At 40.2% G+C, this 14,746-nt stretch overlaps 1 protein-coding gene across 1 annotated transcript in view; it reads right to left on the bottom strand.

Annotated features, from left to right (window-relative positions):
- Positions 1-14,746, bottom strand: part of RTFDC1 (replication termination factor 2 domain containing 1) — a 55,739-nt gene that overhangs the window by 34,110 nt on the left and 6,883 nt on the right. The window contains exons 3-5 of the mRNA XM_019510207.1: positions 14,437-14,527; positions 13,128-13,267; positions 10,487-10,565 (exon numbers count right to left, since the gene is read on the bottom strand). Of these exons, the coding sequence (XP_019365752.1) occupies positions 10,487-10,565; positions 13,128-13,267; positions 14,437-14,527 (310 nt within the window). The remainder of the gene's footprint in view (positions 1-10,486; positions 10,566-13,127; positions 13,268-14,436; positions 14,528-14,746) is intronic.

Consider the following 14,746-nt stretch of genomic DNA (forward strand, 5'->3'; position numbering starts at 1 on the left):
AAAAAAAAAAAAAAAACACACCTCACATTTAGTTGTTATTTGACCGACTCTCAGGGTCTCATGATGCCTTAGTTAAAAGTGAATACCATGCTTCTGACATCTTTATTCATAAGATGCTATTTAATGCAAGAATGGGACACAGAATGTGGCCCAGATTAAAACAGAAGAATATTTTATTACAATCTCTTGCTTTCCTGTATACATGAAATATCTCATGTTAAAAAAATAATATCATCAAGGTTTAAGTTAAAATCTGGCAAACCTAAAAACCCATAGTTGAAGGTGATCCTCCTACTTTTAAAGAGTTTTAGTACAAAACGTTATATGGAAGAAAAAAAAATGGCAGGAAGAAGCATAAAGGTCCCAATTAATATGCAGAGGCAACAGGATAGTTTAAGAAAAATGTTTCAGTCCTTACTCTGAATTACCACAACTTTGTTAAAGTAAAACAAAAAGTATTTTAACTGTTTTTTCTCCCCAACAATAATTTAAAACAAGCCATTTATTATTATGAGAGCTGAGAGAGCATTAACAGAATATATGTGTATGTATATGTTATATATATTTACAGAATATTAGTAAACATGTTATTGTAACCAGCAGATCATCCAAGATAGTTAGACCAGTCGCATCAGTCTGTGTTTACTGACTTCTGAAACTGTTCATTAAACAGAGTTCAGAGTCTGCAATGTCAATGTGCCCTTGTATAAGGAAACACTATGCTGTGTAATGTACTGTAGATGCACTTACTCTAGGGATGAATGCTGCTTGTCGGGTTGCTGTGGAAACAAAAGTTGTTGCACATATACAATAGCTGCTTTTCTAAGTTAAACAAGGCACAAGTCCAGTAGTGAAGGTACTATGCCAACTGTGTATTAAAGTCTGCAAAAACTGACTTTTTCAAATAAAATTTTAAAGAAATACAAAAGATGGCATATATGACCCCACTTTTTAATTTTTTTTATCATACTTCAATTTCTCTCTGCTTAGGAGGTGCTTAAGATATATTTCGGGAGCCTGTTGTACCTTGCAAGGATAAAACCAGGATCTAGAATAGGGTTTTGGGGAAAAACAAATAATGAAAAACCCCCCACAAACCTGAAGGTTCCAAATCATTATGGATCATATACATCACCCAATATTCATTCTTACATGCTTTCCAATGAATATATGATAACTCTTGGTGGTATGACTAGGCCCAGAATATTATCTATATACAGGCATCTCACAGCCTGTGGCCTCTCCAGGCTGTTTTTTCTCCTGAAGGAATGCTTGAACAATGCAGCCAACTGCATCACGGTTGCTTTCTTGGCCTCCACCCAGGGAAGGCTAAAGTCCTGCCAGGTGATTGGAGATGATCTTTTTGAGTCAACAAATCTTCCTCTGCTCCCTCCCCCCCCACAAGTTGATCTTTTGTACAGCCTATGGAAACTCCCTTTTTCAATTCAGCAGTTAGACTCTTAATCATCTGATAGCATTGCAAATGACACTGTAAATGAACTCTTGCTTCAAGGCTGGCTTACCACAACTCCCTCACGGCCACTTCCTCATCTACAGCCTATTCAGGATCACAGAGAATGTTGAACCATAATTGTTCAGGGGCTCAAGCTACCATGTTCATATTATACTTGCCCATTTGTTCTTTGTAGTGGCTGTCTATAAAGGAAATAAAAGTCAGCACTATCAGTGTTAAAGTCAAAAAAGTTAATGGTTTGGAGTCCAATTAATACAGGAGTCCATTCCTATATAAAAAATGCAACAAAAACAAAAACAAAAACACACACACCCTAAAGACTCAGTTGCAAAACTCAGTTTAGACAGAACAATGCCAACTTGGTATTACGTTACCATCTCACCAACATCCTGTCACACTTTCAGCTTCTTTCATTCCTGGGAGTCTGAGAACAGCAGAGACTTCCTAGGCCTGAAGAAGGGTGACTACACCTGGAAGCTTGCAAAAAAACCTTTTTTTTTTCCCCCCACTTATTCAGTTGGTCTAATAAGAGAAATCACATCTACCCAAAGAATCTTGCCTAACCTGGTATTAATCATTTTCCAAAAACAGATTAAAATAGCTTCAAGCCTTAAAAGAGATATTTTACTAGTGATTATCATCCTCTAGGTATGGCAAGATAAGAGAGGTGTGGAGAGATAAGCTCAGGCTTGTCCCTACCTGGCCAATCCTCCATCACTGCCTCCACTGCCCAGCTCCAATGCAAGGAGCCAAGCACTGCAATATGTAAATTAGTTTTTGAAATTGCACACCATTCAACTCACACAAGTTAGGGAGAGGAGCTATGCATCCAAAAATTGAGAACCACTGGTTTATACTTTCAGAGCCATTTCCTCTTCTAAGATTTGTTGCTCATTTTTCTCGCTACCCTCAGAAAGAGTAATCCACCCCATTACATAGGAACAGTGAAAAGTACAGCTGCTGCGAAACAGCATAGCTCCACGAAAGCTTGTGAAGATTCACTTTGTTTTTGGTCAAAAATCCTGGCAAAAGAATAAAGAAAAATAGTCAAAAAAGTTCTTATCTGTGCTGGACAGAGGATTTACTTTAGCACTGATTAACAAGATGATGTTCTGACTGGTTCACTGGACACTACCAAAGTAAATGACATGTTGACAGAAATTGAGGCCTTACATTGTGATTTACATTGCCATCTAATCTTCAAGAGAATTTAGATATTGCGCTGTATGATCAAGACTGAATGTGTGTTTAAAAAATGACTTGGGGGCCAATTTAAAAAAAAATGACCATGCAGTGACTACGGTTCTGTAAAAAGGACCTTCCTAAAGCCTTATCCATCAAAATCTCCTTCACAAACACAAATTCCCCAAAAATAAGTTCTTAACTATTTTCCAAAATATTCTTCCCAGACAGTCATATTTTGGCCAAACAAAAAGGTTTTAGGTTAGGTGACAATAAACAATCTTTTAAACATTACAGACTTGTGTTTGACTTCTTGCATCGCATGTATTCATCTATCCCTCTCACAGGTTTCACTTTTCTAAGAGGACATACAATTTGACTGCTAAGTAAGAGTAAGATGCGGATGTGAAAAGTCAAAGAGCAGTTTTAAAAGCAACTACTGTCTGAAGTCTAAACCACTTCCAGAAACCTCTCTTGTGCTAGAAAGTAGCATAGTTTCTTCACTGAAAGAAACGAGCAACAATAGTTTCTGCCCAACTTAGCAGCAAAATAAAACTGTTATAATTGGTTCCAAAATTCTCAGTCATGTAATGGACCATGTTCTTGAGAGGCATGCACACGCCATGATTCTTGAGTTTAATAGAAATCCTGGGGTTTCAAAACAATGGGGACTTTTGCCTTCTTTGCAGGAGGGGGCAGGGGGACAGGATTACAGAAACACTGTGCATCTTTCCTGTATCAGGTTTTTTTCCACCACAAAAGTTCCTTTTCTTCTTTACCCTGGCTCCTACTGCAATTTACCCAAGAATCACAGCAACTGGGAAAGGGTGTTTTGGTGCCAGTGTCTAGCATTAGTATTTCAGAGCAATGGCATGTTTCACTGTTTTTTTCCTTTATCTTTGGATTGGCACAGTATTTTTCAGGAGTATATTTGGGATTTTGGCAGGATACAGCAATTCTGGGGTTGGATCATAGTTTCTTCATTTTGTAACAGGTAGTTGCTTTTACTTGGAGAAGGCTGAGGAATGAAAAGACAGAACAGAAAGCCAGGTGGGTGAGTGGGGGTTATCTCTTCCTTTTAAGCACATCTGAGGATCTAGCAAGACACGATCAGCTCTGTGAATGTTCCTAGGGGTTATGTGAAATGTAACATAACAAACATGGATAGCAGGTTTGGAGCTACTGATCAGTCATATTCTCCATGTTACTGGTTTTCAGCCTGTGGCCTGCAGCCCTCTGGGGGTCTGCAAACTATGTCTAAAGAGTCTGCAAAAGATGACTATGATCAATTCAAATGATTGATCATAATCAATCACTTATTCAAATGGGTTAGCACCTCCATTCAATATTTAAGGGTCCACAAATGAAAATAAGATTGAACACCACTGCTCTATGTGAATGTTTTCTCTTATAATGAATGTTATGAATTTTATCACTAGAGACATTGTTGGGAAGCACTTGATGTTTATAAGTTAGCAACATCTACAGGTTGGTCCCTAGGCTCACACTTAAAAAGGCACACAACAATTTAACCTGAATGAACAATCATGGATTTCAGATTAGTAGGGAACAGAATGGCTACACAACTTCAACATGTGCGCTCTGTGGATCAATCTACCTACACCGCTCAGAGTATACCCAAGAGTAAAGTCAGCTAGCAGCTCCCAGATTACATCAAGGTACTTACAACTTTGTGCAGGTCAGCACTCAACTGCATTAAAATAGCACATGGGAAATTCTGGCCTAGAAATGGATTGACTGTTCCTCAGATCTTAGGCTACAAGCAGGTGAATGAAACTATCAAGTACTCAGCACAACAGAGTACATGAGGTCTGGCTACAGTTTAAGATCTTTTACCATAATCCCCATTTAAAACAAGTCTTACCTACCACATTGCTTCCCGACTAAATAAGGAAGAAAGACTAGATGCACAAAATAGGAAAACTGACAAATGCAGGATCTATGGCCTATGCTTTATTACCCTTGCATTTCTTTTGGGCATACACCCCCTCTAACACTGCAACAGGTGTAATCAGAGGACCCATATTCAAGCTGGTAACACTAGCATCACAAGTCCCTCCTCAAAAACATCCATGCAAATTCTTAGGTTTAAGAAAACAGAATATGTTTTAACATACTTAGCATAGCAGCTAGCAGAACAAACTGCTAGTACTATATCATATGTGGCCTCACCAAAGTGCTTGTGACAATCTGCAAAAAACAGAGTGAAATACTGTGGAAAGTTTTGTGTTCTAACAGCCAGCCTGTTCAGAAAGGAATACTATTAATTATTAGCTACCCATCATAGAGTATACTCCATCAAGAAAACAGTAGTCTTTTTTGCTTCATAAGCTTGCATGCATTTCAGTTTCTCACTATTGCATGAAGAAATACTGCACTGGGGGAATACAGTTAATTATTGCTTGCAATATAAACAAATTGTTAACTACCGGAAGGCATAGAAACCAGCTCCCTTATGACTATTTAGAAAACCTTTGTTCCCTTCCTGTAGTTAATAAAATTCATGAGAACTTTACTGAAATATTTCTAAACAGCCAAATTAAAGCTGAAAATGCTGCACAGTGTATCTAATTATCAAAGGAAGTACAGATCAATGTACAGAGCAGGGTTTACAGTTTTTTTTTTTCCCAATAAAGCAATGTTGCCAGTGTACCAATTAACCCAGTACACTTTCTTGCAAATCAAAATACTAGGCAATGTTGTTTTCTGAAAGTTCAGAGCCAAGAATGATTTATGAAATGTAGTGTACAAAGTCATAACTAAACTTCAGTTAATTCAATCCTTAGTAAAAACACAATAAATGCTAACTAGACTCTGAATCTTTGCTTCCTCAGCTTTATAAATTATATAATTTTGTTTGGAGTTCTTGCACTGTCCCTCTCCATAAAATTAAGGCAACTGCACCAATGTTCAGTTAGGGCAATTAAATGTAATCACACACTTGGATAATTTTGATACAAGCACAAACATCAAGGGAATCTCATGAAACAAGGGGTACTGGTTCATATCACTATTTTTTTTTGTTAAAAAAAATTACTGTCCTGATAATGAACATTTTTTTAAATTAAAACATGGCGATTATACAAAGATGATGAAGAGTACAGGATAGGGGGGTCAGGTTTTTAATCAGTTTTTTTTCAGATTCATTTTAAGCTAGCAGTGAATCTGTTCAAGCTGAACCAAGAGAGAAGTTGTTAAGAATTCCTATAAGCCACTGCAGTCATAACAACGCTGAACATAGTAGTAAAGTGTGGGCAGCAGCTCTTCTTTGTGTAGGTTCTTATACAGAGCTCATCACTGGAATATCTGAGTGCCTCCCAGTACCGCAGATGATTAACAATGTCACGTGTCAAAGTTATGCGATTACAAAAGGTCATCTGTGCAGAGCAGAGTGCCTTGTTTCAGGAGGTTTTCCTTAGGGGAAGCCAGTGTGTGGGTTTTTTAATATACATTAAAAGCACCATATAAGCACCTAACTCGTGCCCTTAAGCAAGGGCAGGGTGAAAGAATTTAAGTTTCCAGCAGGTCCAAAAAGGTGCAAAGTCTGTGGTGTTTTCTAGGTCCTGGAAGTTTATTGTGAAGCCTAGGGCAGTACTGAGAAAGTTCTGGTCTCTCCTGCTAAGAAATTCTAGCTCTACTGCACCAGAGGACAGCTGTGGTCTACATTACCATTCTTTGGATGCGTAATTACAATTCAAAATCTTCAAAAATTCCTTAGGAATGTAATTACAGAACAGGAGAAGATAATCATGGAAGGAGGGAGGGAAGGAAAGGAAACAAGTGCGGGGAGAAAGAGCACAGAGAAGGGGATGAAACTGGGAATCAATCAGGACACAATGAAGAGACAACTAAAGGGTTACATTGGGGGCGGTACAGAAGAGTCTGCCTCCCTCTGCATGCATGGTCCCTGCAGGATACTGTCTTACACAGTCCAGTGCTGACAAGTATTTGGATGTCTTTGAGGATTTCTTAGTGTTCATGTGTGCTCCTCCTCAGGTGGCAGCATGCACGTAGCAGCATGCCTGTGGGAGCTTTAAAAGCCACATAAAAACCATCCTGCTTCCCTGGCTGGCCCAAGACTGGCTCCTGGACTGAGCCTATGTCAGGGGCTGAGCCTCCGATTTGCCCTCTTCCTCCTCACCCTTCCCCCAATGCTTCCGGTTCTCAGGGATTCTCACTGTTTCCTCTTCGAACAGCTTGGGTTTTTTTCAGCAAGCCCACCAGAAGTTTTTCACAGAGCCTGCCACCCTCTCCCCCCCATCAGTTTCCCACAAAAAATAGCACAATGGAGATATCAGTAGGTCCCTACCTATCAATGGACCACCCTAAAAGAAAATAAATGTCTCAACACACATAAGAACAAATCAGTGGGGGGGAAGGGAGGAGTTAGCAAACTTGTTTCCCTGTTTCTAGAATACTCTTAAGAAAAGCTGCTCTCTGGAGCTTGAATTTTGTTGTGAATTTACATGGATGTTTAACTATGTTTGGACACAAACACAAGATAGTCATCTGTTCCTTTAAAACATTAAACCAGTACACACAATAGCATGCAATAAGCATAGTGTTTCCCTTTCATCCTCAGACTCATGTACTAGACAATGTAGCTTTAAGACAGAAAGGCTGCCTTATTTCTCTAAGATGAGATGATCATTCAAGACTATCTGTCCTTTAAAAAAATAAGAAAACTTATCTGATGCAAAGTGACTTAACAAAAAGGCTCATAAATTACTTCCGAGACTTAACACAGCTGCATATCTTATGGTGAAAAAGCTGAAATGTATGTTTTAATAATCCAGGTTCTACACAGACCATGCCTCAATACAGTAACTGGTCTACTACTTTCTTCCCACCCTCAACCCAAAAATTAGGAGTTCTGAACATGCACTTGACATGAGCAAAAGTCAAAACAACAGGTGTTTAGATTTTTTTACTGCTATTAGCAACCAAAACAAGAAAACCAGAAAACATGCCAAGTCTGTAGACCACAGCTTGAAATTCACTGTGGTAACACAAGTCTAAGATTTCTTATTGCAAAGTTCTATATCAGCTGTGAAAAAAATCACTTAGATCACAGCTTGCTTATTTAAGGATTACAAAAAGGAATCAAAGCTGCATGTACTCAAGTGCTCGTAGAACTGCTTCGTATAAAACATGAACAAAAACCCAGCCCCAAAAACGGAATTCAGGAGGAGTGATACATATAATAAAATAAAGAAAAGAGGAAAACATAGAAGGCAGCATTGAATGAAGTAAAAAAAATAGGGTTTCTTACAGTTAAAATGTCCTGAAACAAACCATGGTAAGGGAGCAGAAGAAAAGGAGCATTAAAGAGTGGAAGGATACGCAAGATGCCACTGGAAAGAAAGATGTGGGGTAAAAAACAAAACAAAACACCTTAAACTAGAGAGAAGGGAAAAATTAACAGGATCTTGGATTCAGAAACCATGTAGCATTAATGAAGGAAGAAAGAGACATAGGTGCAGGGTGGGAGGGTAGAGGCCTAGACAGTAGGGTTGTGCGATGCTTCGGTCACCAATTCAATTCAGCAGCTGAATCTGAATCAAATCAGGAGACCCTTTAAGTCTCTCCGAATCGAATCGGAACCCTCCGAATCAATTCAGAGAGATTTGGAGGGATTCGATGATTCTGACAGACACAGCTTTAAATGTTTTCTTTTTACATACCTCAAGGTACCAGGTGGCTCATCAAGGCTGAGACGGTGGGGCGCATGGAGCGTCCCCAGTGGACTTGGCAGCAGACCCAGAACTGCACCAGAAGCACTTCCGGTCCACTTCTGGGTCCGCTGTGGACCACCCAGGGGACCCTCCCCCTGCACCCCAGCTCGGTGACTGGTGCCTCCTGGGTCGGGGGGCACTCAGGGTCCCCCACAGCTGACCGCCGAGCTGGGAGGGTGCGGGGGGAGGGGGAAATCCCCCACATACTCAGCAGTGGACCCAGAAGTGGACTGGAAGTAGTTCTGGTCCATTTCTGGGTCTGCTGCCGAGCACACGGTAGGGGGGCCTCCAAGCTCCTGTGGGACAGACACTCCATCTGCCCCAGCACTGCAGTGTTCATGAGCCGCGCTGGTACCTTGAGGTATGTAGAAAAAACATTTAAAGCTGTGTCTAGGGCCAAGTTGCCGATTCTCTGAATCAGCATCGAATCTTCAGATTCAGCCAAATCAAATCGGGACAGTGATCCAAATCAACAAATTGAATCACTGTCCCTGATTCAGGCCGAATCCGAATCAAATACAGCCCATTTCACACACCCTACTAGATAGTTGTTTTTTAAATAAGTAAAACATTTTTTTCCAGTTATGGGGAAGGGAAATCTACCTTTTAAGCCCATTTCCATCCGAGCAGGAAAAGGGCAGGTCAGACAGAGGTCCTGCTGCCACAACTATTAGATATGTCATAAGCTTTAAAAAAAAGAATCCAGCTTTCCTCCCACACTATTGTCTTTAGTCATTTTTATTATCATAAAACTTTAACTGAAAGAAAGAGGCAACAAAGCTAACAGGAATGTAATGACCAGACACTTCAACAGCTTATTAGGCACAATACACTGTATCAAATATCTACCAGTATCATTGGTTAACAACCTATGGAGTTTACAATTACAGCAATCAAATATTAAGTAGATTTTTAATGATGCTGAGACATGGACAGACAAACCATCTGAATCACTGATCTCAGCTAAATGAACAGGAGTGAATCTCATTAGACAAACTATTCCAGGCAATTTCACAGCAAGTTTCCTCAGGTGCCAGTCAGCTCTATTAAATAAACCCGAGTCAGTATATTCAGCAATAAATCTAGCACTGCTTTAAAAAAACAGTAACGCTGTCCCAAAATAGGGCCACACCAGCACAATTATTTAAAAATCTGTAAATTTTAATCAGTTTTATCATGTGCACCAGAGAATAGCAAAGGATAGTTGATAATGGACAATTTTTCCATAACCTGCTGGTGTGGGATGTCTCTCCTTAACCTTAGAGACACATGCATTTGTGTGTTTTAAATTCCATAACCTAACCCTTGACATTCTCATTAACCAGACAAATATCTAAGCCTTAAAAAACAAAACCAAAAACCAAATAAATAAAATAACCGCAAAGCAAAATCTTAAAATGTACAAGTCTTAAAAAACAGTGTCTCCAGCTCCTAAAATTCCTGACCTTGATATTGTGACCCTATCACTTGCTCAGTGTGTTTTGTCCTTTTACCCTTTTTAAACATACATTTAAAATAAAATAAGTAAGCCACTTCCTTCCACATCAGTCCTCTGCTGTAAGTGGAACTAGTTCAGGCATTAAAACTGTCACGTCACCAGTTGCTCAGATCGTGTTATTAAATATCAGGCCTATGCACCCTCAAAGGCTAATCCACAAGGTCCACAACACCACTATTTCCTCTTACGTTATACTTTGGAAGAGGTCTGATTTTGCTTACCCCATGGGAAGATAGCTCAATGTAAAAGGTGAGTCTTCAGCAAAGCAAAACTTTTCAATTTCAGTTTAACGAAAAAAAGACTAAAGCACCCAGAACAAATAAAACAAATAAAGTACTTTACTGTAGAAAATAGCTACAGCCTTAGAATAAGAACATTTCCCAGGAAAACCCCAAAGGAAGTGATATGGGGTTATTAAACTGGCATTCAGTTATTTTTGGCCAGCAGAGAAGTGGAATGAATGGGTTTCCAGGGGCAAGTGCCATCTGGTGCTGAAGAAAGCACATACAGTTATAGTCAAGCACTGCATTACAGCCACATTCCCCTACCTCTTATTTTTAAAACAACAAAACTTACCTTGTGGCAAACATCTGCTTTGACTTCTTTAAGAGCACGTTCAGAGAACACGCACCCACAATTCCTCAAGAAACAAAACCTTTCAAAAAGATAAAAATTAAAGTAACTGACACTGCCATTCTAAGAAACTCAGCTTACAAGTAAGAGAAGTTATCTGTCTGAACACAAGCAACGTCACAGGAACACTACAGTGGTAAGGAGCACTGTACCGTTAACTGCTTGCAAGCCCACTTGTGGCTAATCAGGAGAAGTACAAGGTGGACTTTGCTAACTGGTATAAATGATGCTGAAAGCCTTTGCAACAGCTGAGCAAGAAGTAAAAATGATGCAGGCTGAGTCGCATTGCAAATTTAATTTTTTTCGGTTTTTTTGACTGGCGTGCGATCGTTTATTTTTATACTATCCCACTGGGTTTTAGCAGGTTTATTACAATCTCCCAGAAAGCACTGAACTATTGTGGGACTCCAGGTTGCTATGTATCCTCTGAAATTTCAGTGTACCTAGGGAAACTGGAAATTATGAAGTACTGATCCCACTACAAAAGCTTGAGTTCTCATTCTATTGATCAGCCTCCCTTTCAGGACTCTTCTTACAGTAACTATTCACTGGAATGCACAAACTTTAATTCTGAAGCTCACTGGAGGATTAAAAAGAAAAGTCAAATAGAAAGTCTTGTGGGAGATTTGCTAAATGTACACTTCCTACAATAATTTAATCTTCTATATATTTTATACAGAAACACTATTATGTTAAGCCAGTTAATAAGTGTTACTTTTCATATAATCCACAATAATGTTATCAATATTGAAGTACATAAGTGCAAATACTGTTAACTACTACATGAGTAATACCATCATTAAAAGTTCTCTGTCTGTGAAATGCATGAGATTATACTTCCGTCACTTTTGAACAGTGTACCATTTCACAAATTCATTAACAATATTTTCCAGGGTAATATCTGTCAGCATAAGGACTCCCTGGGCCTCTGTACATACAGTCAGAGTTAAGCCTTGTGACAGGGGCAGTTCTGAGACGGATCACTACATCAGTCCACCCACCTGTTTTGCCCAAAACACCTCTGATATAACTAATAAGTTGTTTTTAAGTGGGATGCTTCCCTTTCTTTGCCCTAATACCAAGGGCATCCCAAGTGTCACAGATATGCTACTATCTGTCACTTCTCTGCCCCTCTGGTGCTAGGGCTCTCTGAGCCCTTGTAGCTGCACCACTCTGGCACTAGGGCTCTCTTGAGGCCTCCACCTCCCCTATAACCTCATCTGCAAAACCACTGGTGCAAATACCACCATAAGCATAAGCCCCTGGGCTATAACTTAAACACCTAAAATGACAACAGCACTCTGCCCCTTAAAGGGGGCAAACTTCCACCCTTGAGACAGCATGCCCCTTAGCCTGGGTACCTAGGCCACCTGGAGTTTTACTGCACTTGAGCAGTCAAACAGGTGGCACCAGGTCTCAGGCAGCTCCCTCGTGCAGGAGCTCCTTCCCCTGGCAGTTGTCACAGAGAGGGCCCTGCTAGCTCCTGCCCTGGGCTTATATGCCCCACGGCCCTGCCTCCTTCTGGGCATCTGACTGCCTGCAGGTGCTAGCCAATTACCTCATTAGGCTGTTGCTCAGGCAACCTGCAGCTGTGGAGCTCTGCTTAGCTTGCAGAGCTCCCTGGCCCAGCTGCTTCAGCCCTTAAAGTAGCAGGCACTTTTTAGTGCCTGGGTAGAAGCCTTTTGCAGCGAACTCTGACTGGAGCCCTATACCGCAGCTATGATTTACAGATGAGGATTGTCTCTCCCAAAACTTTATTGCTTTGGCCATGAAGAGGGACTCACAAGACACACAGGCATGATTTAATTATCTGGCTATGAACTGTACAGTGCAAGTCATGTTTCCTTGATTTTTCCAGCCTTTTGAAGAAGGGTTTCAGCCTCCTCTTTTCAACTGGATTCCAGACCTCCCACCATACAAGGTTTAGAAGGGTACCGTGATGACACAGAGTTGTCTCCATACTCCTCATCTTGATTGCCAACTTTGTTAGGGGCTTTTTTGAAGTCCACGTGTATCTGTGAATCAAACTTTCTAGGGAGCGAGTACCCACCTTGGATACTCAATATCTGCTAAACTGTGATGATCTGAACCTTGACACTGCCACCTACTCACTTAGCCACCACTGGAAAGGCTAAAAACCACCCAGGTTCAGCATTTAACAGCAAGGGAAACATTCCTTCACAGTCACAAAGAAAACACGGCAACCAGTGCAGTGCTGAAACATCTTAGAACCCAGACCTGCTCTGATCCTAAAGTGAAAAGAAGTGGATGCTTCTTTTAAAATACAAAACAGTGTCAAGGGGCAGGACAGGAATATTTAACACTGCTCTTCCCCACCCCCACAAGCTAAAGGACATATCCCTAAGATGCTACCAGTCAACTTCTGTGTTCCAGGCCTCAACCTGAAGGGCAGAGGAACCATAAAAGAAGAGGTACCCCTTCTTCCAGCAGCAACAAAAATCTTTGCCAAAAGGGCTGTGGGAGCACCTTGGTTTCTGTAATATTCATTTTTATAGCTCTACATTTGCTACTATTCAATTTAGCAAACTCTGGGGGGTCTTATTTTTAAAAGGTAAATACTAACCTGTGCTTGCCATTCATTTCCAAGCCCACCACAGGGCAAATAAAGCATGCACACTGGATGTCATTATACTTATCCCCTTTTGTATTCCCTTTATCACCATTCCAGGCAGGATTATCAGTAAGATTCAGCTCTGTGACATTCTGAAATACAAAAAAACATAAGTTTTAAGATGTTTTATAATACACACTAAGGCAAACTGAAAAGCTAACGTTTCTGAAGAGATTCTTCCTGTATGCCTTATTATACTAGAGCTTTCCACAACTTTGGAAGTTATGCAAATAATCTGTCTAAAAAAGAAAAACAGGTCCTAGAGCAGCTCCCCATTTGCCAAGCATAACTAACTCATTTGAAAAATAAGAGAAATATTCCATTCTCCCAGAATGGAACTGGAAGTAGTTCTCTCAAGTTAATGTATACAGTATTAGATTTTCACACAGAGAAGTAATATCTAAAGGCAGATATTTCAGTTCTTTGGTGTAATATGGGCAGCGCTCATTTTTAATACAGGACCTCAGCTTCAGGAGGCATATTATCCCAGCACGTACTGCTCTACATTAGACAGTTCAGATGCTTAAGTAGATCATGGTAGAGCAGGCAATGCTTAAAATATCAGTCCACAGAGGCTACATCTTCCAGAGCAGCATTTCCCAATTGGTGTGCCATCAGGCATGTCCAGGTCTGCCACAGCATTTGGGGCTGGAACCACACCCCTTGCCTGCTGCTCCTGCAGACACAGACAGACAGCGAGCATGGTTCGAGCCAGGCAGGGAGCATGGCTCTGGCCCAAAATGCCATCTGGCTGACCGCACGCCACCCCTCCTCCCCGGTCAGTGTCCAGCTGGCTTGACGCCCACCCCTACATCCGGTGTGCCATGGTAATTTTTTATTTAGGTAAGTGTGCTGAGGGGCAAAAAAGGTTGAGAAACACTGTTCCAGAGCAAAGAGAAAAGAGACTAGCTGCTACACTTTATCTATGCTGGATACAAATTTTAGCTACTCAAAAAGTTAAAAATATTGTCCTCAGCTAACAAAAGAATGGACACTGCTATCACAAAATATATAGTCCTTAGTTATCACAGCTATATCTCCAATATTATAACTTAATACATTAAAGCACCACATCAGCCTGATAATGAAATTTTGGATTCATTTGAGGACCTATCAGGATTTACAAATATCTGTGTTACATAGTTTGCAGTTTGAAATGGAAAAGGTATGAGAAGATAACAGAATTAAGATATGTTACTATCTTGCCTTGTGCATAACACTTAACTTTGGCATTTATTTATATTAGGTACACTGGTTTTACCTTAATGCTCCTGATGTGTGATGCAGCTTCCACAACTTTATCAGATGATTTATCAAGTAAAAACTCAATGACGGCCTCTTTGTTATATAGCCTACAACATACAATTTATCATCAGTATTCTGCAACTTTTGTAACCCACATTTATTCAGAACTTACTTTTAAGATCAAGAAATCTAAAGAAAAAAACCCATACCTGCCAAGTTCACAGGCTACAATTGGTCTGCTTAATTTTTCTTGACTCAGAGCGCAGTAGTACCACCGAGCCACTAATTCTGCATTTTTGTCAACCTGAAGAGAGGGAAAAAAGAGA

This window comes from Gavialis gangeticus, unplaced genomic scaffold (genome assembly GCF_001723915.1).
Source record: "Gavialis gangeticus isolate Ggan-Ray unplaced genomic scaffold, GavGan_comp1, whole genome shotgun sequence".
NCBI lineage: Eukaryota > Metazoa > Chordata > Crocodylia > Gavialidae > Gavialis > Gavialis gangeticus.